Genomic DNA, 24,396 nt, shown 5'->3' with positions numbered 1-24,396 from the left:
GATCATTTCATAGATGTCTATAAATAAGTTTTGTTATTGTAAAACTTCTAGAATGGATAAGTTTGGTTATAAAATGTGACTGGATGAGCGGCATTCATAGCCTACAGAAACCATATTACTAGAGAACTGTTTTTGTGTTTTTCATGATTAATACATTGAATTATTTAAAGATTAATGCTGTCTTTAATCCTTTAAATGTAAGTTATATGATTTTTAGATGCAGTGAACCATTTGATGGTGGACAATTCAGTGATTTCACAGCATTTTAAGGAGTGTGGTACCTAACAATTCTCCTTAACCATGGTACAAGCCTTTTTCCAAAGGGCCTCTTGTCATTTATTGCATTATTAAGTTCTGTAATATACACTGTAAAAAAAGCTATAAATAAAAGCAAATATTAAATATTACTTGCTATTTATTTGTTATAATTTGTGAAATTTACTAGCAGTTTCTACACCCAAGTTGTTTCAGCCTGTCGTACATTTCTTCGTATCTGATGATAATATGAATCACGCTCTTACCTGTTCTCCCTTTGGTCCTGGTTCACCTGCTTCACCCTGTGTAATATCACATTCAGAAATTCATTCCCATGAATATTTCACTCAAAGCGTCTGTTTGAAGTGTTCATTATAACAACAGTTATTCAATAATGTAGGCTCAGCATTTCACTTTCTCTAAATCCTACATCTGTGTGAGGTGCTTAAGTTTCCCCCCCCCAAATTAATTAAAGAAATCATTTAAGTCTAAAAGGGATGAATTTGATTTTCAAAAGCCTCATTGTACTTTCAAAGTGTTTTAAACTTTAAAACACCAGTGGGAGCACATAATAATTGCAATGCCTTAAAGGCTGGAAAAAGTGAAGCCCTCATTGTCTAATTGAACAAGAACAGTGAATATAAGGAGGTTAGCTGTTTTAAAATAGATTTTTATAGTGAGTGATTTAGCAAAACTCCAAGTACACGTTGCTGTTCCTTAATAGATATAGAATTAAGGATGCAAATCACCTAAGAATTGATTTGTATGAGCCTCAGGTTCACTGAGATCTTACGCATATTGCACATGAAACATGAAAAAAATCACTTGAAAGTGATCACATGAAAACTTGAAACGGCCTGACTGCAACATATTTTCCACAGGTGCACAGGTTTTTATCAGTACACCAGGGAACAAAATCATGATGAAAAAAGGTTGGGAGCAATTTAAGAAATTTTGAGATTACAAAAATCTGTTCAGGATGTTCTGAGAAATGTGGTGGGCAGAGACATCCTCACCCTATCTCCTTTTATCCCTGGCAGGCCCGGCGGTCCAGGAAGTCCAGGCAAGCCCAAGTCACCTTTCGGACCCTGAAAAGACAATCAAAGTAAGATGGCATGCAGTCAGAGTCTGGCATTTACTTTAAAGTTCTGCTTCATGTGTTTATCTATTCCTTCCTCTCTCGCTGCAGGATTTCCAAACAGATGGGAAAGGTTCAAAACCTTTGTCAATAAAGAGAAAAGACTTCAGAATCATGTAGTTCCTCCCCACAAAAACACTCTCATGCTTTTTTTTTAAAGAGAGCAGTCTGCTAAACCAGGACAAAATGGCAAATGCTGATAAATTTGAATGTTTTGGGAATTGGTCAAAATCTAAATCAATGGTCATAGGGCCCTATCATACATCCGGCACAATGCGATGACAGGCACAAATGGACTGCATTTATATAGCGCTTTTAACAGACCTACGGCCATCCAAAGTGCTTTACATTTTTGCCTCACATTCACCCATTCACACACCGACAGCGGTGTCAGCCATGCAAAGGCTCCATCCAGCTCGTCGGGAGCAGCTGGTGTTAGGTGTCTTGCTCATGGACACCTCGGCACTTGGTCAGGTGGAACCGGGGATCGAATCACCAGCCTTCCGGTTTGTAGACAACCTACATGAACCACTGAGCCACTGCCGCCCACAAATTGTGGGCCACAACACAAATGTTTTTTGCTAGTTTCAGCCCAACGCAGTTTTCATTTTTATGTCCAGCGCCACATTGTTTAAATAGCAAATGCATTTGCGCCCATCTGTTCGCCCATGTGTGTGCTGATCTGAAAACGAGATGTGTTCAGGCACATTGTTGGCGCGTTGTTATTTTGAGGCAACTGAAAACGACTGCACCTTTGACCAACAAAAACCTGGTCTAAAGTCAATAGCACAGTATTTTTTGTGTTATTTAAAAGGTGCGTTAGTAACATGCGGCTATAGGCGGGTGCACAACGCGGGTACACTCTGCTTATTACACACACAGGGATGCGCAGCAGCACTCAAACATTTTTATATATTAAAAATAAAAGGATTACAATGTAAAAGATTAGGCTAGTCAATGATGAATGAAATTGGCTACTTATTTAACCAATTGTGGCAATAGACACATGTATTAAAACTGACTTGTCAGGTTGAGGGTGTTTATATTCCACCATGTAAATAGTGAATCCGCCATGGTGCAAGCACAACTGGCTTTTAAAGTGAATGGGAAATGAGACTCTGATTGGCTTATTGCACGTAACGCCCAAAATGCACCCATTACTCATTAATAGAATGGGTACAACCCTTTTTCAGTCATTCAGTTTTTTTCAGTCATTAAACTAGAAAAAGTGGATTCGGACACTCCCTAAGAGCACCTGCGCCATGCGCTTCAGACTTGGCACCTAGATTGTTAAAATAGGGCCCATAATCTGTCATTAAATTAAATCTGTCACAAATCTCTGCTGATTGGATGTCTGGATGTCAGTTTAGCTGAATGTATATTCACAACAGAGTTTCAGTACATTTGAATGTAAATCAATCAATAAATAACATTTCCAACAAACAGTAGTGGCAAAAACATAAAGTGATGACCCTTTATTCAAATATTATTAAAAGTTAAAAATTATATTGTTGTTCTCGGAGTCGAATGCTATATTTGTGATAACGCAATGAAACATGCCAAATTGTGCGGACATAATTTTTGACAAGGCTGTTTTCTCTATTTCTATTTTCCTCATATTTTGATGGTTTAATCAAAATTGTAGAGTCATTAAAAACAAATATCCCCTCTGGACTGTTCAGTTTATGTTCTGTTTTCATGGACTTTTAGTGTGTATCACATTGTTCCCCTGTGTTCTGTTCCTGTTTCCTTTGTTCCCCATGTTCCCACTTATCCGTCTCATAGGTTACTGATTGTGTCCCTGTTTGTTTCCATGGTTAGCTATTATTTGCACCTATGTGTAGTTTAGGCAAAGCCACTTGAAGGCAAGCCTGCAAGATTATAAAAAAAAAAAAAAACGTAAACGCCTGTTAACGCTGTGGTATGCAGGGAAGGAGACCAGAGGCCGTTCTTTTTAATGCGTGTCAATGGAGGAGGCTTCCCTATGATGAATAAACTACTTTTGTGGGAAAAGGCTTATTTAATTCATCGACAGCCCATCTGCTAATCTTCAACATGTTTGCTCTTAAACATTTGTTTACACCCCCAAAAAAATTTGTGTTTTATAAGAGAAATCACGGACAATTGTGCGACAGGTAGGATTCAGTTTACGGCAATTCTCATTCATTTCTATGGTATCCTCAAACAGTTGCTGCATCCCAATTCGCCTACGTATACTATGCCCTAAAAGTATGTACTGTTTTTGTGAAGAAAAACGTCTCGGTTACGTATGTAACCCTCGTTCCATGAAGGAGGGAACGGAGAAGTATGTCAGAATGTGAACTGACAAATTGGGGATATCGCATGAGAGCGTGACCGACTGATAGGGAACTACTTTTGAGTGTGTAGCAGAATAGTAGGCAAGCTTTGGGACATTCTTCATCATAATTGCGTCTTTAAATGACAGCTCTGTCATTTAGTTACGTGCATCCTGTCACTGTTTAAACTGCCCTGTCAATCATCTTTTCACAGTTAAAATCCTCCACATTCAATTTAATTTAATTTCCTACAGTTTCGGAGAGAAATGCAGTACCACGTTGATCTGCCAATCGTGGTCTTTAATGCAGAGAATTTGCAATTTGTACAATAATGCATTTACAAGTTAATGACCAAACGTATCTTTACAAAAGTTCACTATGCTGTTGAAGATTAAATATAATGTAGATAACTTTGAATACATATATTTTCATCAGGTTAGATACTGATTATTAATCATTCAACCCCCCTAAACCTTTCTACTTAACCATCAGATTTGCACATCTGCCATGTTTGTAGTTTTTTAACAGTTTTTATTCGTATTTGTAGTTATAATTGAATCCTTGCCCAATGTGCAATGGGTTGTTGTGGGCAATATTAGCCGTTAAAGAGGGTGCATGGATCTGCACTTCGGATTCTAACCAGAAAAAGTAAACCATCTGGGTATCTTTGGAATACTCAGTCATACTATGATTTGGGACGCATTAATTCTAATTTTGAATAATTTCGGATAGTATGCAAATTGGGACGCAGAACTGTCGTACAACTCTGAACAAAATTCAATGTCATCAAGGCTGTAATGTGGTTGGTTATCAAGGCACATGTGATCCAAGTAGGCCATTACGCTTTCTCCAATGGTAGAGCCAAGGACCCTCGTATCTCCAAATAATAATCATAATAATAAGATGAATAATATCATCTCTGGTTTAGTTGCCTTTGTCCCATGTGTGTATGCATGTATGTATCTATGTATACACACACACACACACACATATGAAAAAAAAAAAAATAATAATAATAATAATAATGTTGGAATTTATTCACATAATATATGAATGTTTAAACATTGAGTGTGTGTGTGTGTGTGTGTGTGTGTGTGTGTGTGTGTGTGTGTGTGTGTGTGTGTGTGTGTGTGTGTGTGTGTGTGTGTGTGTGTGTGTGTGTGTGTGTGTGTGTGTGTGTGTGTGTGTAGATAAGTGTGTGCTCATGGGAATGGCAGGGGAACAGAGGGCTCTTTGAGAGACACTACTGTGAGACATTCTTTTGACTGTTTACTCTTTACTGAGGAAACAGTGAGGTAGGATGAGATCCCGTTCAAGAGAGAGACCGCTGGCTCCATTCTCTTCTACAGGCCACAGCGTGATGCTTCCCTTCTTACCAGCAGTGTGTCTGCATTTCAATATCATGAATACTTGCCTTGGTTTGACCCTCAAATTAGCATAATATAAAGTCATGAATTCCCCTAAAAGACTATTAGTGAAAAGTTTTTGGAATTCACCGTGCACCAAACCGTCTAAATAAGTAAAAGCAGTTGAGCTTAGTGCATGTCAAAACGACTTTGAACACTGGGATAATGGAATAATTTAAATGTGATGCTGCCTATGACTTGTTTTGAACTTTGGGTTTGCTGGCAGCTCATAGACAAAAAAGAATGACAAATGAGATCTCTTTAATGTCAGCAGTTCCTCCTACACTGCACTAAATAATTTTCATAATCAGTATGTTTGTCTTATTTTCCAGTAACTAAACATCTAAACATCCTTAAAACAAGATCCATTTACCCAACAAGCAAAACTGAGAGTTTTTCTTTTTCTTAAACATAAATCTAATCAAATGTTTTGCCAGTGGTGTAAAGTCAGATTTTTTTTTCTTTACTTTGCAGTCAAAATGAACTTTTTTTTAGGATGTTACAATATGTTTACTGGGGGAAAGGCAAATAATAATGATTAAAGTAGTCTAAACTATGTAACTCTTTTGTTCAAAATGTATATAATGAGTAGGCCTACATCCTGGACCCATCTTCCAAAGCAAACTGTGTCTTATCCTGTTTTTGTCTTATCCTGGATCACTACAGTACGCCTTTAATAGGGGTTTACAGGGCCAAAAATGAACACTCGCCAAGTGCCAAATACGAGTAAAAATCGATGTCAATTGCCAGTTGGCCGGTAATATTTTTATGAATTCTAGCAATGCAATATTGTGAGAAAATGAACGTAAACAAACGTGAACGACAGGACAGCTGACAGGCCGACGCTGCATCGTCACAAGAGTTTAAGCCTTGGCAATTGAAATATTCAGGTGCAAAAAGACGTGAATGGGAGCTCAATTCGTTGCATGCTGTGTGGCAAGTTTTGTGTTTACACGTCCAAAGCACATGCTCAGAAAGGTGCGTCTCGGACAGTGTGAGAATACTGAATTAAGCTCAGTCTTCTTGCGCTTGAACTGACAAATTCGCACAAGAAAAAAATGTCAGTCTCTGTGAGAATCCTAGTAAACATATTTGGTTATGGCGTATTACGTTTTTTAGCTTTTAGTATGACTATGTTATAGCCTTAAGGTTATAAATAGGCTGGTGTGTTCCAAAACAATGACAAAATTCGCATTTAGGAGATATAAGCATTCAAAACTTACAGTCTCTCACTACAGTTAAAATGGATCACAGATTTTGATGACATCATCGCAGACTTCATCTTCTGTCCAATCAAATGGTCTCTAGAATCTGAAGCGCCCGCCTACACTATAAATAGATGCTGAAGCAGCGGCTGAAATCGGTCAGCTGTTCACACATTTACTATTTTCTACATGGTGAATGGCACATAGCGCACTATACATGCAATAGGAAACTATTCAGACAATGTAAATATGCTTTCAGTTGAGGCAAATGAAGTCTGGTTTCACGTTACTTTCCCGCACACCGCCACAGCGCACACACATAGTCTAGACCAGAGCCGTTGACTAGAGACACGAGAGCGCAGCGCAGATCATATGGGCAAGTTGGCGCAGACAACAAAACATATCAGACCCATTTAAATTCTGCACAGAATGCTTTATTTCAAAGCGATATGGAGGAGATTATGATGATAAACGGTTAGAGATTAGTAGGAAACTCTGGCTTTACCAAACAGAAATTACGGAATTACAAACAGAAAGAGCCGTTTCAGGGGAAATTACGTCAACACATTGAATAATGCTGCGCATTTCAATGCATTTCAGTGGGCCTTTAAGTGAATGTAAACAGTAAAGAAATACTGTATGTGTATCAGTCCATTGGATCTGTGCATTAGGTCTTAAAGTGACAGCAGCCTAATATTTCTGCTTCAAAAGGCCTTTATAAACCCCCCAGAGGCGTGTGGAGCATGTTATTTGATGGATAGATGCATTTTTTTATGGACTTCAAAAACAGAGCAACAATTACTGCTATTATAAAGCTTGGATTAGCCAGGACTTATTTTAATATTACTCCGATTTTATTCGTCTGAAGGAAGAATGTCATATACACCTAGGATGACTTGAGGGTGAGTAAATCATGGGCTAATTTTCATTTTTGGGTGAACTAACCCTTTAATCAAACAACAAAGGACAAAGAAAATAATCATTCACTGCTCTCGACTGAATAACTTTTGTAATTTTGATAAGAATGAATCTATGCTCCTGCTTCTTAGAAATTTCTACAATGTAAAAAATCCAACTTGTGTTTTGTATGACAAATTCAGCTTTTAGAGTTTATTCAACTATTTAATATGAAAAAAGTTGATATAACTAATTGATCCTAAGTTGAGAAAACTCAAAAATGTTCTGCAGCTGGTTGCCTTAAACTTTTAAGTTTTCTCAAAAAAAATTTTTTACAGTGTACACATAATAAAAAAAAATGATAATCTCATATATCTCATATTTCAATATGAACTCAAACATATTTCATTAAACTTTACCAGGAGCATACTGATCTGAGCTATACTATTAATATATTAATTGTATATAAAACTCAGTCATACCAAGGACGATAACAATAAAGATAAAGATATAGTTGTAAAATTCGTTCTAAGTATAAACAAATAGCAGAGTTCACACCACAACTATAATGATAACGGCACAGAGAAACTATACACTGTAAAAAAAATTATATGATCAATAAGTTGACAACATGACAAAATTTACATTGCTTTAACTCATCAAAAAAAGTTAAGCAATTTTCAACCCTTATTTAAGTTTTACAACATTCAACGTTTTTTTTAAGTCAGTTTAATGTAATTTAAGTTGAAATGACTTAAACGTCCAAGTTGATTGTACTTAAAAATTTAAGGTAGCAACTTTTTTTTACAGTGTAGTTCGTTCAGAACCCTTTTTTTTCAGCTGATGAAACATTTGACAGCCAATCGGAATCAAACTTTCTTTAAAGAGATTGAGCATTTAAAGCGTCAGACGACAAAACTTAGAATAGACCGAACGCTATCATGCGTTAGTGTGGATGCTAATATAGTTATCGTTATTGTTGTCTTTACAGTTATTGTTCTTGGTGTGAATGGACCTTTACTGTATGTCAGCATTTGTTTTCATTTGTGTCATTTTTAGGAGAAACATCTGAAACAGGGTTCATACTTAAACATGTTTGCTGAGCTATGAAAGAGCAACATCTGAGCAACAAAGGCGACCTCAGGTCAGCCATCTCTCTACTTGCAGGTTTTTACTTTGTTTGGTAATTTGCATGATGGAAAATATAAAGTATGGCAGATGCTTGCTTTGATATCACAACCATGTCATTATACAGATTAAGCACTTACTCTGGCTCCAGGTTTTCCCATTGGTCCGGGTTGCCCCTGCTCTCCTCTGTCTCCCTAAACACAAAGACATTATTATTATCTACAAGATATACCTTAGTGGGTAAATATAGACACATCCAGCCTGTGCATTAGCCATTAGTTATGCTGCAGTGTGTACTCACAGGCTGTCCAATAGGCCCAATGGGTCCAAATTCTCCTTGTTCTCCACGCTCACCCTGAACAGAGGCATTTATTGTCAGATCAGCTATTCCTAACGGCAGAGCTATTGGACGGTTTACCATCAACTTACCTGTCTGCCTGCAGATCCCATAGTGCCAATGAGGCCTGGTTGTCCTGAATTACCCTGTAATCAGAGTGTGTATATCACACAGTGTCCATAGTAACATACAGGCAGAGTAAGGAGTTTTACTGCACATATTAACTTAAAGCTGAAGTGTGTAATTTCACTGCCACCTGTGGTACTAAATGGAATTGCAAAAAGTATAAACCAATGTTTCTGTGTTGGGCCACTGAAATAAACAGAGCAATGCTGAAAGATCCACAGTGTCACACTTTTCAGGAAAAATCAACCAGGGATGAGCAATATTATTTTTTTTATTATAAAATACAATAATTTTTTAATTAATTGGTATCAGTATATATATGTATCAGTTATATCAGCATATGTGACCCTGGACCACAAAACCAGTCATACTGGTATTTTTTTTATTTTTTTTATTGAGATGTATATATCATCTAAAGCTGAATAAGCTTTCCATTGATATATGGTTTGTTAGGATAGGACAGTATTTGGCTGAGATAGAACTATTTGTAAAATCTGGAATCTGAGGGTGCAAAAAAAATTATAAATATTGAAAAAATCACCTTTAAAGTTGTCCAAATTAAGTCCTTAGCAAGGCATATTACTAACTAATAATTTATATATATTTATGGTAGGAAATGTAAAAAATATCTTCATGGAACATGATCTTTACTTAATATCCTAATGATTTTTGGCATAAAAGAAAAATTGATAATTTTGACCCATACAAATGTATTGTTGGCTATTGCCACAAATATACCCGTGCGACTTATGACTGGTTTTGTGGTCCAGGGTCACATATATTATGAACATTAAGATCAATGTATCTGTACCAGAATTCTAAATATTTTAATCAATGTATCTGCTTAGTAGATGAAATAAAGTATTTTCAAATTTAAAAAAAACACATTTCAGCTTTAACAGTCAATGGTTTGAGACATATCTGTATTTCTGTTTCATGACCAGATAAAAGCCTTTGTCAGTTTATGATGACTACACTGAACACAGATAAATTCAGCAACAGTTCTCACCTTCTCTCCTCCTCCACCTTTTGGCCCAGGGATTCCTGGTAAACCCTGCAGACATGGAAGAGAAAGTCACTAAATATCAAAAAGCAGTTGTTTTAAAGCTACAACTCCTGAAGAAAGTAAAATGTTTATCTTTGTTCTGTAAGATCAAAGTAAAACTCAAGTGGTAGTTGAACCATCTCAAAATTAATGATGATGTGAATTAGTCATGAAGAGCTGACATGCTGGATAAAGTCAGAAGTGTTTTATAATCTTGCCCTGCCATGAAATGGAGCAGAGACAACATACATGAATTTGAAATCGAAATAAATTATTGACTTTTATCCTCTGCTATAGTGAGCTATGAGCTTTATGGCTTTAAAGAAGACAGGTTGAAGATGCAGTGCATGTCTAACAAGGGTAAAATAAAAGAGACTTCTTGTGCTGCATCTTGTAGATGAAAATGAAAACTAGGATGCACTACCATTCAAAAGTTTGGGGTCGGTAAGATTTTTTTTTAATATTATTTGAAAGAAGGCTTTTATGCTTACCAAGGCTGCATTTATGTGATCAAAATACAGTAAAAACAATAATATTGTGAAATGTATTCAAATTGAAGTTATTTTGAATTGAAATAATATTCTAAAATGTTATTTTTTTTCTGCATCATTTCTCCAGTCTTCAGTGTCACATGATCTTTCAGAAATCATTCTAATAGGCTGATTTGCTGCTCAAGAAACATTTCTTCTTATCAATATTGAAAACAGTTGTGCTGCTTAATATTTTATGGAAAACGTGATACATTTTTAAGGATTTTTTAATAGAAAGTAAAAAAAAACATTGTGTCATGCAAAGCATCGGATGCAGTGGTGTAAAGCACCGCCCCACTGGACTCTAGAGCAGTGGTGATGTGTTCTCTGGAGTGACCAATCACGCTTCTCTGTCTGGCAATCCGATGGACGAGTCTGGGTTTGGCGGTTGCCAGGAGAACGGTACTTGCCTGACTGCATTATGCAAAGTGTAAAGTTTGGTGGAGGGGGGATTCTGGTGTGGGGTTGTTATTCAGGGGTTGGGCTTGGTCCCTTAGTTCCAGTGAAAGGAACTCTTAATGCTTCAGCATGCCAAGATATTTTGGACAATTTCATGCTCCCAACTCTGTGGGAACAGTTTGGGGATGGCCCTTTCATGTTCCAACATGACTGCGCACCAGTGCACAAAGCAAGGTCCATAACATGGATGAGCGAGTTTGGTGTGGAGGAACTTGATTGGCCTGCGCAGAGTCCTGACCTCAACCCGATAGAACACCTTTGGGATGAATTAGAGCGGAGACTACGAGCCAGGCCTTCTCGTCCAACATTAGCTTTAATACCTAATGTTGGAACCTAATGTACCTAATACAGAAGTGCGCTTCTAGAAGAATGGTCAAAAATTCCCATTAACACACTCCTAAACCTGGTGGAAAGCCTTCCCAGAAGAGTTGAAGCTGTTATATCTGCAAAGGGTGGGCCAACTCCATATTAAACCCAACAAATTAAGAATGGGATGTCATTCAAATTCATGTGCATGTAAACGCAGGCATCCCAAAACTTTTGGCAATATAGTGTATCAGAATTACAAGATATAAACTCGATATTCTGTCTTTTCTCAGAGTTGTGATATCAACTCGCTAATGCTGTAACTGTAAAGCTATTATGCTCCTATGAACTGCATATGTGAATATAATGTAGATCTATTGTTTACATCAAATCCATGCTTTAATAGTAGACTAATAAATGTAAAAAGTAAAAAAATATATGAAGTCCAATAAATGTCTGCGTTTATTTTCACAGAGTGTTTTGACGATGGTATTCTATAAATATGAAGACCATCTATATTGCATTCCGTTGCATTCAGGCACATTTTTTTCTGTTATTCCGTGGATTTTGCCCATTTTCCTCCACTTGTTACCCGTTTTTCTGCCACCACAATGCGCGCACAGCTGAAAATAACTTAACTGTGACGTCTTCTCAAAATTGGTCTATAATGTAAACATCTGTACTGCTGTAACATGCATGTTCTGTTTTAGTTTCCTTTTCTCTCTGTTTGCTGTTCCCGTTTGCCTGTTCACAGTAGTCCCCTTGGTTACTTATTCACGCTCTAGTTTGTTGACATGTTTATTCATTGATTATTTGATTCTGTTCACCTGTGTTAATTTAGTTCCCTTTGTTTGTTCCTTGTATTTAAGCCTTGAGTTGTCGATGTATATGTGGTTATCTACCGTTATGTACCGAGTGTTCTGTTTGAATTAATTAAAGACTGTTTTCTAGCTATTCCTTCATCGTGCGCATTCTCTCCATCCACTTCACGTTACAACTGTAATTTTTGACCAATTTAATGCATCCTTGCTGAATAAAACTATTCATCTCTTTAAAGCAAAAAAATCGTATTGACCCCAATTGTTGAACGTTAGCATTTTGTATGTGAACTTTCTTACCTCTGACAAAAAAAAATAGCATTATAGCAGTTCATATATTTAATACATTTACATACTTTTTCTACATTACATTAAGACTTACAGGGAGTCCTTGAAGGCCAATTTCCCCTGGGTTTCCAGCTTTTCCAGTGGTGCCCTGTAAAAGAACCACATATCAATTATTACCTCTATCACACTTTCTACATTGTCATGGTTGACTAATGAAAGCCAGGCAAGGCTGTACCTTGGCACCTGGTATGCCAGGGATTCCCTCACGCCCATCCACACCTGGCAAACCCTGAAAAAAGACACAGATGCTGTTTGAATGCATAGAATAGTCTTCAACCAAAAAGTACCATACTGCCACATTTTCTTATGGTATTGTCCATCTGATTCCATCACTGTACGATGGTAGCAAACATTTTAATAAAAATAAGTTCAAGTTTATTTGTATGTTAAACCACGTACACCATCTCCCTTTGGCCCTGGAAGACCAGTGTTGCCTCTTGGCCCAAGAGGTCCCTGCAGAAAGAGATTATTTTATTAAAATCAGCATCATTAAAATCAGTATTACCCTTAGCACGACAGAATATAGCTAATAAGGCATGTTCCTGGACCATCATCATTTAAACGTTATTCCAGGACTAACAAGGATCCTTGGTCATGACCTACTTATCATGGACAACTTCTCAAAGGCTAATTTAATTAACAAAAACCTCTTAAACTTACACTGTGTGCATGATTTGCTGTTCTAACGATGGGTGTACACATACCTGTTCGCCTTTAGGGCCAGCTTCTCCCATTCCTCCTCTTTGGCCTAGATCCCCCTAGTTAAAAAGAGACATACATCTCAGATGTCTACTAAAATTGTTTTGTATATTTACACCCAAGGCTCAGGACATCAATGCCCACTGCCGAAACAGGCCGTTTTCAAAGCCTTCAACTGTAAATGTGAGGTAAAACGTTCCTGTTTCATGATTGTTTACACAGTATTAGATTAGATTGGTTTCGTTTGAAGAGGGTAGAGGAAGTTACAGAACTTACCATCGCCCCTGCAACCCCCTGAGGGCCTGGGTCACCATCAACACCTCGAGCGCCCTGTAAATAAATAACACCATTTTATTTGTTTGTTTGTTTATTTATTGTTCTTATTTTTTATTACATTTTTCTTTATGTTTAGCTTTTATGTATGTTGCAGTGCTACCGTATACCATCTAATGACACTAATTGTAAAAAATAAATAGTAAAATTTTAAGTCTCTAGACAGCAATCCCATAAAATATAAATATGACTTATGGCTTTACTTTATCTTTCTCATTCATGTAAATGAACACAAAGATGGATTGCTCATCTTGTATGCTGGGGTATATCATGGTTTTATCACACTGTGAAAAACTAAAGGCAAATGGATATTTAAAAAATGAACAGGCAAAATATGTTATGCCTCGACTTCCTATTTCAACCAAGCTCTATTGAAATCTTACCAATTCTCCTTTGGAGCCAATCATACCAGTGGCACCTCGAATTCCCTGCGGCCCCTGAGAGCACATCATTGAAACAAGGCTTTAAGAGACTAGATCAAAATACAGCCACTGGACTGATTCGTTAATTAAGTGTAGATTGTTGAAGTAAACAGGAAAAGCACGTACAGTTGGGCCTTGAGAGCCGACCTCTCCAGATGCCCCCTGATCTCCCTCCTCTCCCTGAAAAGATAAAGAAGGATATTTTACAAACTGAGATCCTAAAAATCCTCAAAATAGACCGACTTAGTTGTTTGCAGTACCGTATGTTAACCTGAAACAAAAGGTGGTAATTTATCTGAACTAGACAGACAGACAGACAGACAGACAGACAGACAGACAGACAGACAGACAGACAGACAGACAGACAGACAGACAGACAGACAGACAGACAGACAGACAGACAGACAGACAGATAGATAGATAGATAGATAGATAGATAGATAGATAGATAGATAGATAGATAGATAGATAGATAGATAGATAGATAGATAGATAGATAGATAGATAGATAGATAGACGATGATAGACAGACAGACAGACAGACAGACAGACAGACAGACAGACAGACAGACAGATAGATAGATAGATAGATAGATAGATAGATAGATAGATAGATAGATAGATAGATAGATAGATAGATAGATAGATAGATAGATAGATAGATAGATAGATAGATAGATAGATAGATAGATAGATAGATAGATAGATAGATAGATAGATAGATAGATAGATAGATAGATAGATAGATAGATAGATAGATAGATAGATAGATAGATAGACAGACAGACAAACAGTTAGATAGACAGGCAGATAGACAGACGATGATAGATAGATAGATAGATAGATAGATAGATAGATAGATAGATAGATAGATAGATAGATAGACAGACAGACAGACAGACAGACAGACAGACAGACAGACAGACAGATAGATAGACAGATAGACAGACAGACGATGATAGATTTTGTATTTTAATGTGATATTTAAAAAAGAACTGCAAAGTTTTGATTGAGGTAAATGATTTGTAAATGTACTGATTCCGAGCCAAGAATCTTGAGGACAATATAGCAAGCAGTCACGAGTGAACTAAATGTCACCACACTAACTTATTCTTACAACACTCAAATCCCTCAATACTTTTCATGCACCAGTGGAGTTTAGTTCTTACACACATCTTTAATAGACCGCATTTAAATACATCCTCCACGTTAATTCAGCCCGAGCGTCGGTCCTCAATAATAAATGAGGCTCTGTAATAATCTCGAAAGTGTCACAGTGGGAGAAAAAAAATGTCTCAAACATGATGTTTTCTCATTACAACAGACCGATTCACTCTGGAGAACTTCATGACTATTGCTGACCTCAATCACACACACACACACACACACACACACACACACACACACACACAAAACCCAGATGGTTCTGGTTCCTCCTTTATCAGCATAATTATATCAAACTTTTTGTAAATAATATAAAGTTCTTACCTTGTGTCCTTGTTTACCAGGCTCTCCGGATTCTCCTTTCACCCCTTTATGACCCTAACAATGGACAGTAAAAAGCATGGACATTTATATATTTTTATGTATATTAATAATTGCGTATATTTATGCATTTACATTTGTATTGAAAACTTCAAAAAATGTCTTGATCTTATCAACAAATTCCTTTTGAATTACTATCTCCAAGAAAACTCACCTTCATCCCAGGCAAACCAGGATGGCCAGGTGCACCAGCTGAGCAAGCGTTAGGGCACTAAACATCAGAAAAGATCATTTAGAGTCCGATTATTTATGTCACTCAGACTCAGTCCAACCATATACTGTATAATAGTCATCAATAGTCACTTTACACAAAACATATTGCTCATCATAACATATTTCAGTGTTGAAAATGTTCATATGGTTTGCAACAAAAGGTCTGATGGAGCACATAGTGAAATATCCTCTTACCAGTTCCATTGTTCCACCCAACATCCCTGCAGCACCCTGTAAACACGAAGGATTCTCTTTAGACCAGTTCTCACCCAGTACGATAGAAATAAACGGTGATTCGACGATTAAGGAAGCAGTTGTGTCACCCTGTTGTTTCATAATTATAATTGCTGCTCTACATGATGTTCCTAATTAGTCTGTGAATATAGATGTCTTACACTCCAAAAAAAGGAAAATGTACAGTTTGGATAAAAGTGTCTGCTAAATGTAAATTTAAAATGACTTTTGTTGAATCAGGATAATTCATTATAAATCAAGATTCATATTTTTTCCCCAAGATGAATGTTGTTTTGACGCATTCACAGTTTTGAGTTTAAAGGTTTGCTGTTGTGTTAGTCTTGATATGTCACAGCGATACTCACACGGGGCCCGGTTGTTCCACGGGGTCCCTGTGGCCCTCTCACACCCATTGATCCCTGTTTTACAGAGAGAAACACATGAATTTTACAACAATGTAAAAAAAAAAATAAAAAAATAAAAAAAAAGGTTGCCCTAAATTTTTTGAAAACTTGGATGTTTAAATCATTTAAACTTAAATTACATTAAACTGACTTCTTAACTTATTTCGATGAGTTAAAGCAATAAATTAAAAATATGTTGTCATAACTTATTGATCATATTTTTTACACTGTAGTTGTATGAATACTCTTTAACTATTAGCATTTATAAGATTGCTACCTTTTTTAATACAATTACAAAATAGTCAAACTAAGAGAAATACTACAGCAATAATTCACTATGAAATAAATAGCTGTGTTTTAAAGTTTTTTTTCTCTATGAAGCAAACATTTCTCACTGCCTTTCCTGACATGAGAGGAACTAGAGGAACCGCTGAAGCAGCAGCTCTGTGCCCTTCATATTAACACTGAGGCTGATTTTTCATGGACAGAGTGAGATTTGAACTGTAATACCATACATCAATAATACATCATAAATGGGTATTATATAGTGAAAATGTTTTGAAGGTTTAAACTTTGTTTATTTATTTATATATAGTTTTTTTTTTTTTAAATCTACGTATTCCTTGCAATGGCTCTAGTTGAGTGAATCTCGTGAATCTCATGAATCTCATGAATCTCAAAGCAGAAGAGAGAAGTAGTGAATAAATAGAAAGAAAATGAAAAACAAGGCTAATTTGGCTGCTTGCTAATATTAACCCAGAGAGCAATCAGTGTATTCAAAACAAAATCCACCCTTTTTTTTGTTTTTTTGTTGGAGAGTTACTCACAGGGGGTCCCACTTTTCCCAGCTCGCCCGGAAGTCCTCCTGGTCCTGGTTGTCCCTGTACAAACACGTATTAAATTTAAACCTTTGTGTCTCATACCCAAAGAAAACCCCTCACTCCACCCACTGCTTTTTGGTTATCATATAAAAACAAAAAGGCACTTACAATTGGTCCATCAGGTCCAACACCCTAAAAAGACAGAGAAGGTATACATGTTGCATTGGATTTTGTATTTCTGTACATTTTCTCCCCATTTCTGAGATATGTTTATACAATATATGATATACTATGTGGATATAATCTTTCTTTTGCCTAACTTGCTGCTGTCAGCATTGAGGTAAGATATGCAGTGCAGTGTGTACAGATCAGCTTTAAGCCTATTTACAACTATAAGTATCTGCTCAATAGTGTTTTTTATTGAATGCAGGGGCTTTGGATGCTAGACAATGACAAAATCAGACTTACCGCCTCTCCTCTAGGTCCAGGTTTGCCAGGTTCCCCCTGTTCCACAACAACAATTACACAGTCTTATTTTAGGCTGGATATAATTTAAAACACACACACAAACACACGTTGGGTTTTCATGTTTTACGGGGACTTTCCATAGACATAATGCTTTTTATACTGTACAAACTGTATTTCTAAAAAACAAAAAACTGTCTTTTCAAAAAACATCACTTAATATGATTTATAAGCTGTTTTCCTAATGATGACTAAAAATGTCCCCACAAGGACAAAGATTTCGGATATTGCCATCTTTGTGGAGACATTTTGTCCCCATAATCTAGGGTTTACCAGGCCACACACACACACACACACACACACATACATAAATAGGCCTACATATATATATATATATATATATATATATATATATATATATATATATATATATATATATATATATATATATATATATATATATATATATATATATATATATATATATATATAAAATACTGTTGTAATACTGTTTTGTATTTACTGCATTACTGCACAATTACTGTTATGAAAATTACATAAAGCCAGAGAATCTTCCCAGGTCGAGTGAAGTGCTGCGTTTGAACATCAGTGAGTTTAACAGGAACTGATGTATCTGACTAGCCCACACAGATCACTGAGCACACAGACAGGATTAAGTCTAAACTAGTGGTCATGTGAAAATATTTATAATTCCCTCTGTAAGGCCAGTTAGAACACCGTTTTGAGCTCTGGTCCCTAGTGAAGCAGAAAACTGAGAAGCTCATTAGTCAGTCACCTTTTGTCCTGGAGGGCCATCGAGGCCTGGTTCTCCTATAGGGCCAGTCAATCCCTGAGGAACACAGAGGGGAAATGTTACATTACTACCCCTTACATCAGTAAATGATGACAGACTTTAATTGAAAAGGATTTTTTAGGGGATGGTTTGTTGCATAAATGTTTTTCATTCAAATGTATCTTTCACTTTATAAGCAAAACTGAGGTTTAAAACATCAACCAACCCATGATTACACAATTAGCTATGACATTTGATGCCTAAACAAAGACACCTGTCATGTAAAGTCATCCAACACTTTCTGTCTCAGACCACAGTGGATATTTTCTTGACCCCCACTTCCATTTTCACAGGGAATCCACTTTAATTAAGTCCAGGCTTCGGGTGTCCATGCTTAAACAAAAACCCTGTTGTCTGTTGGGCAGACCTCTTTCCTGTGGTCTTTGCTTCAGTCCGGCATGAGAAATTCCCTGCATTTTTGACCCATCTAAGAGTGCCGCCCACCATTGACTGAACTCTTTGACACTGAGGTTTGTTTTCCCATATACAGTCAAACCAAAATGTATTCAGACACCTTCAACATTCCTCACATTATCACAGTTTATTCGCTATAGTTTTCGAAAAATGGTAATAAAATATGACAAGAAGTTAAATATTCAGATAATGTTAGATGAATTTGATAGAAAGGTATGTAAAAATCAACAAATCAGCTGTTACATTTAAGTATACAATTAGATAATACCAATTTAGGTCAACCAATTACCAAGCAATGCTTAATTTTGTTCAGTCTGTGGTGAAAAAGGTCGCATTAGCAATTAAAGAAAAAAAACACTTAAGCAAAACAAAGTGTCTGAATAATTTTGGTCTCAAATTTTTATCAATTTTACTGGTAGTCCACTGTATGAAGAATTTGTGGGTATAATATGTCACAGTTTACTTTATTTTACTATCCTCACTTACATAAATGAACTGTAGTGTCCTGCTCCCACTAGTAAAAAAATATCAAAAATGATATCTGCTATGACTGTTAAGACTATGTCAGTTTTAACATGTTATGGAGAGAATCCCCGAGATTTTAATGTGATTCCTTACATCGGCTCCAGGTAATCCAGGAAGTCCAGCAGAACCAGGTTTTCCAGTATCTCCATCAGGACCCTTCGGGTACAAACAACAGTGTGAGATACAACATAATTCCTAAATATAGCAGATTATAATATGTTTGACACAAAATGCTGATATTTACAGCTGAACCCTCTTCACCGGGGTCACCTCTCTCCCCCTGCAAGAAAAACACACTTTTATAACTTCCATTATGCATAATGTTTTGTTGAATAACGTGCTTTATATTTTAAATTATGCTGTTTGTAAAAATCAACTCACAGAAATGCCGTCTATTCCAGGAACACCGGGCGGACCAGGAGTTCCAGTACCAGCCCTCTATTCAAAAATAGTGAATAAACAATGTTGTCATATTCCTACAGAGTTCACTGACATGCTTTTAGATGCATTAAGATTATGCAATATGTAGACTAAAATTATCCAGTCGGTAAAATTATAGTACAATTTTTTGTCTAAGCAAACAAAATAGTTTAAGTTTAGGCAAGCTGTTCAAACACATGCCATGCGACAGGTGTGCAGTTATCTCTTACAACATATGGACTGTACAGAAATGCAAAAAATGCAATGCCACCTATAATATTTTACAGCATTTGTTATTCTATTTAGGAAAGCACACTTTCTTTCTTTCTCTTTACATTTTATGCTTAACTACAAGCACTCACCTTAAACTCTGCCTCGGTTATCTGAAAGGAAAAGAACAAAGAAGGGTTGCATTTACCTGCGCCGTGCAGAGGAAGGTTATCTCCAACAAAATCAGTAAAAAGGGCCCGCGCACACCTGCAGCGCGAGCCATGATTTCCCAAAAGACACGGAAGCCCCTGTTTTCTGAGATCAGTTGGGTTGATGGACCCCCCGACCAAGAAACCCAACTAAATCCCCTTTCAACTATCTGAACTCAAGGGAGACCATAACCACAGAGTGCTCATGCATATGCATGAGGAGGTTTGTTCTGGGTCTGTGATTGGAGGACAATGACACAGTGGGAGGAGTTGTCCAGCACACATTCGAATGGACGGCGGGAAATTTTACTAGACAGTGACATTTGACCTCTGTTAACAAACACTGCATGATCTTTGGGAGACGGAAAGGGAATGCTGGAAAATAGTCGAACTGTAACATTACATTCCAGTTTCCTAGATGAAAATTGAGATGTTAGACAAGTCTCACCTGTCTCCTTGCAGGAAGGTCACCGCATGTGTCTCTCTGCGGGATGTTTAAGTCGCAGTGAATCAGCATTGACTGCAGCTCAAACTGAAAGAACAGACAAACAATGATCAAAAAGCATCCTTATAATGTGAGCCAGTGGGGTGTATTGAATTGTTTATCATTGACTTGTGTGTAATGTTCAAAAAGATGCTGATTCGTTTTTGGTACAAGAAACAAGCTGTTTTATGCTGCACTTTTTGTTCTCAATTATTTTGGCAGAACAATGAATTGAAATGAGTTTAGTGGTAGATTGAGCTCATAATATGTGCATATATCATTTGGTGACACTTAATTTAAAAGTTACACAAAAGAGATCAGTTGCTTTGAGGAAGACACAAACCTTATGTCTGTCAATACAAAGACACACGCTAAGATACACACATTCCCTTAAACACTATATTGTTCGAAAGTTTGGGGTCAGCAAGTTTTTGAAAGAAATTAATACTTTTATTCAGCAAGGAGGCATTCAATTGATCAAAAGTGACAACATTTAAAATGTACAAGTTTTCTATTTCAAATAAATGCTGTTCGTTTTAACTCTGTTCATCAAAAAACCCTGAAACAAAATGTATTCAGCAGCTGTTTTCAACATTAATAATAATAATAAATGTTTCTTGAGCACTAAATCATTATATTAGAATGATTTCTAAAGGATCATGTGACACTGAAGATGTAATGGCTGTTTTTACTGTATTTTTGATCAAATAAATGCAGTCTTGGTCAGCATATAAATTACTTCTTTCAAAAATATTAAAACATTGTACCGACCCCAAACTTTTGAACGTTAGTGTACATTTTTAATGTCTTAAGACACCACAGGTGAAGAGGGTAAATCAGATATCACCATCCTTCCCCCAGATGATTGGTTACATAGAATTTGCAATATTTGCAATACGTTTTCTAAAATACTATGTTTAAATATGCAGGCATATCATTTGCATATGTAACCCCTCCTGTTCGAACCACCCGCTCCAAGCGGGACTCGAACCCGGGTCCACCGGCATGAGAGTTGCACGCTCTAACAAGGAGGCTAAAGGCTGCAACCTCCAGCGTCAGTCGCTAGAGCGTCTCTTGAGATTAGAGGAGTGAGGTTTACTCGCACAGCAACTACTAGCTGGCCTCCGTTACACATACATTTCCAGAACCGAAATCTGAACATTAGATAAAACTAAGTTCAAAATTCTTGTTTTACTTATTAGACATATTATAAGAAATAATAAAAGGTTTTTACTGAAGGATTTTTGATATCTCTTTTTATTACCCCATAAACCAGAAAATACTTTTAACAGCCTGAATTTTTTTTATTTTCACCATTTTGTAAATATAAAGTGTATAAAACCCATAAACACAACCAAGCCTATAAAAAAACCACAGAACAACCCCTTTAAAATAGAAAACTGTTATTTTACATTTTATTTATATTTCACAATATTACTGGGTTTTTTTTATAAAATAAATGCAGACTTGGTGAGCAGAAGAGTCTTCTTCTAAAAACATTAACCATCTTACCAATCAAAAAATTTTGAAGGGCAGTGTATATGATATGATATGATATGAAACTTTATATTTTTGTGCATGTTAGTGCTACTGAAGTGGAGAAAAAAACTCATTTTGAGAAAACGGTCTTTAAAGATATGTATTACAATTTGAAATCTACAGAATCAACCAGATAAAGTGTAATAAAATAAACAAATAAATGTGTATTTGGGATGTTTTACACATTATAGGAAAAGTAAAATAGCCCAAAATCTCAAAATTAAATCTGCATAAAACCCCCCAATGTTTTTGCCTGTATAGTGTCTCATCTTAATGTTGTTAAAAAGTCTGTGGACATGATATGCTATAATGCATCAACCACTCACAAAACTGTAAATAATCATTTTCAGCAACCAATTAATATGTCACTAAAGATTATTGATCCTTTATGATATAAAAGTTATTTACTGGACAATTCTGATTAGACCAAAAATAAAAGAAGAGCAGATATTTGGTTTTGTCTAACGTCTCAAATTTCGATGCGGCAAGTATTGTAGTGTGGAAAAATTCTGATATTTTTATGCGGGTCAGCTGTTGGACTAGAACCTTACTGCTAGAATTCCCACGTATCTGCTGAAATGTATTTGTCCGAATCCAAATTCCATTTAAAGAGACAGTCTGCTGCTGAGCCTTTAAACAGCCTTCAAACTCACGTCTCACAATGGCACAAAAACCTGTGACCTCGAGAAGCAAATGAGAGTATGCATATATAACATGATATTTTGGACATATAAAAGTATCATTATATTCTTTAAACTGCCTTGGAGTAAAATTTAAATATTATGGTTTTCCCAGCTGATATCATCATGGTACCAAAACAGTAATGGAAGGAATGTAAACACACAAAAAAGACTTGTATATGTGTAAAAACAGATAAGAAAGAAAAGTTTCACTTGATTCTCACCGGCACAGCTATTGCTGAATGGTCCTTCAGTTTTCCAATATGTGTGAATCCATCTAGGTTTACTTGTCCTCTTGGTGCCAGCTGCTGTGAATCTGTTGCCATACAATCTGTTATGAGACTCACAGAGCCTTTTTTGACAAGCAGTAAAATGTTGTGCCACTGAGAATTGAAGAGGAGTGTTTGATAAGGGAATAAAGCCGTCATCACTCTGTTCTCCTGGGTTCTGTATGAAAACTCCACTGACAGGGCCTCCCCACTGAGTCTGACTGCGAGCTGTTCGTTTCCATTCAGATCTTGCATTTGCCACATGTTCCAGCTCTTATTCTGTGTATTGCCACTCATCCGATAGGTTGCAGAAAATGCAAATTCCTCAGGCAGCCCCATGGGAAATGCAGATCTGATTCAAAGATGGAATATCAAGACTCAATTAGACCTGATTATGGACATGATATCCTAATGTAATCAATAAAGTAAGTTACATATTTTACAATGTTTAAATAACATGAAAACACACCATACTGAACACTATTAGCATGGTTACTACTACCTATAAAACAGTAGGTACAGTAATGGTATCAAATGATATTTTGAAACATACCATGGTACCAAGTGTTTTATTCATGTGTATTTTGGGTATTTCACAGAAGCTGTCCAAATGTTCAAAAGCATGGTGTTACAATGTATTTATTTTTTAGTACATTTGTTTTGTTATCGATGTATTTAAAAAAGAAAAGAAAAAAATAGGTTTATGTCAATAATTAATTTTTATAATTCAGCACCATGGACAGAGGAAGTTCCATCCGTGACCAGTAGATGTCGCCACATGACAACAGTTCAAGACATTCTCAAGCATTTTTTTGGTTACTGAGATTTTTCTGATAAGGTTGCAAACACCGAGTCTGTATCATCAGAAAGCATTGGGGGTGGGGTGGGGGAATGCAATATGACTTTAAATTATTAAAAATGAGACTTAAGTTTTAAAATAAGCAAACAGCTAAAAAAAAAAAAAAAAAAAGGATGTAAAGTGGAATCATATTTCTTATTAATTAATTTATTTGTTCTCTTAAAGGAATAGTTCACCCAAAAACTTTTTGTGTGTGAATTTTTGTTGAAATCCGAAGGCTCAGTGAGGCCTGCATAGCCAGCAATGACATTTCCTCTTTCAAGATCCATTAATGTACTAAAAACATATTTAAATCAGTTAATGCGAGTACAGTGGTTCAATATTAATATTTTAAAGCGTCGCTAATATTTTTGGTGCGCCAAAAAAAACGTAATAACGACTTATATAGTGATAACCGAATTCAAAACACTGCTTCATGAAGCGTTATGAATCAGCATGTCGAATCATGATTGGGATCGCGTGTCAACCCGCCAAACTGCTGAAATCATCGGCATCGGAAATCA

General features: G+C 36.3%; 1 protein-coding gene across 1 annotated transcript in view; it reads right to left on the bottom strand.

Moving 5' to 3' along the window:
* The window catches only part of col9a1b (collagen, type IX, alpha 1b), a 34,779-nt gene extending 14,545 nt beyond the window's left edge, over positions 1 to 20,234 (bottom strand). Inside the window, exons 1-25 of the mRNA XM_079842402.1 lie at positions 20,062 to 20,234; positions 19,605 to 19,661; positions 19,468 to 19,503; positions 19,317 to 19,379; positions 18,228 to 18,281; positions 17,435 to 17,470; positions 17,135 to 17,158; positions 16,973 to 17,026; positions 16,107 to 16,160; positions 15,703 to 15,738; positions 15,449 to 15,505; positions 15,238 to 15,291; positions 13,876 to 13,929; positions 13,711 to 13,764; positions 13,271 to 13,324; positions 13,000 to 13,053; positions 12,695 to 12,748; positions 12,471 to 12,524; positions 12,330 to 12,383; positions 9,799 to 9,843; positions 8,756 to 8,809; positions 8,628 to 8,681; positions 8,467 to 8,520; positions 1,272 to 1,343; positions 522 to 557 (exon numbers count right to left, since the gene is read on the bottom strand). Of these exons, the coding sequence (XP_079698528.1) occupies positions 522 to 557; positions 1,272 to 1,343; positions 8,467 to 8,520; positions 8,628 to 8,681; positions 8,756 to 8,809; positions 9,799 to 9,843; positions 12,330 to 12,383; positions 12,471 to 12,524; positions 12,695 to 12,748; positions 13,000 to 13,053; positions 13,271 to 13,324; positions 13,711 to 13,764; positions 13,876 to 13,929; positions 15,238 to 15,291; positions 15,449 to 15,505; positions 15,703 to 15,738; positions 16,107 to 16,160; positions 16,973 to 17,026; positions 17,135 to 17,158; positions 17,435 to 17,470; positions 18,228 to 18,281; positions 19,317 to 19,379; positions 19,468 to 19,503; positions 19,605 to 19,661; positions 20,062 to 20,136 (1,293 nt within the window). The 5' untranslated portion in view covers positions 20,137 to 20,234. The remainder of the gene's footprint in view (positions 1 to 521; positions 558 to 1,271; positions 1,344 to 8,466; positions 8,521 to 8,627; positions 8,682 to 8,755; positions 8,810 to 9,798; positions 9,844 to 12,329; positions 12,384 to 12,470; positions 12,525 to 12,694; positions 12,749 to 12,999; positions 13,054 to 13,270; positions 13,325 to 13,710; positions 13,765 to 13,875; positions 13,930 to 15,237; positions 15,292 to 15,448; positions 15,506 to 15,702; positions 15,739 to 16,106; positions 16,161 to 16,972; positions 17,027 to 17,134; positions 17,159 to 17,434; positions 17,471 to 18,227; positions 18,282 to 19,316; positions 19,380 to 19,467; positions 19,504 to 19,604; positions 19,662 to 20,061) is intronic.
* Positions 20,235 to 24,396: the final 4,162 nt, after the last annotated feature.

Source organism: Gobio gobio (genome assembly GCF_949357685.1).
Source record: "Gobio gobio genome assembly, chromosome: 18".
NCBI lineage: Eukaryota > Metazoa > Chordata > Actinopteri > Cypriniformes > Gobionidae > Gobio > Gobio gobio.
This window is presented reverse-complemented; position numbering and strand designations above follow the sequence as displayed.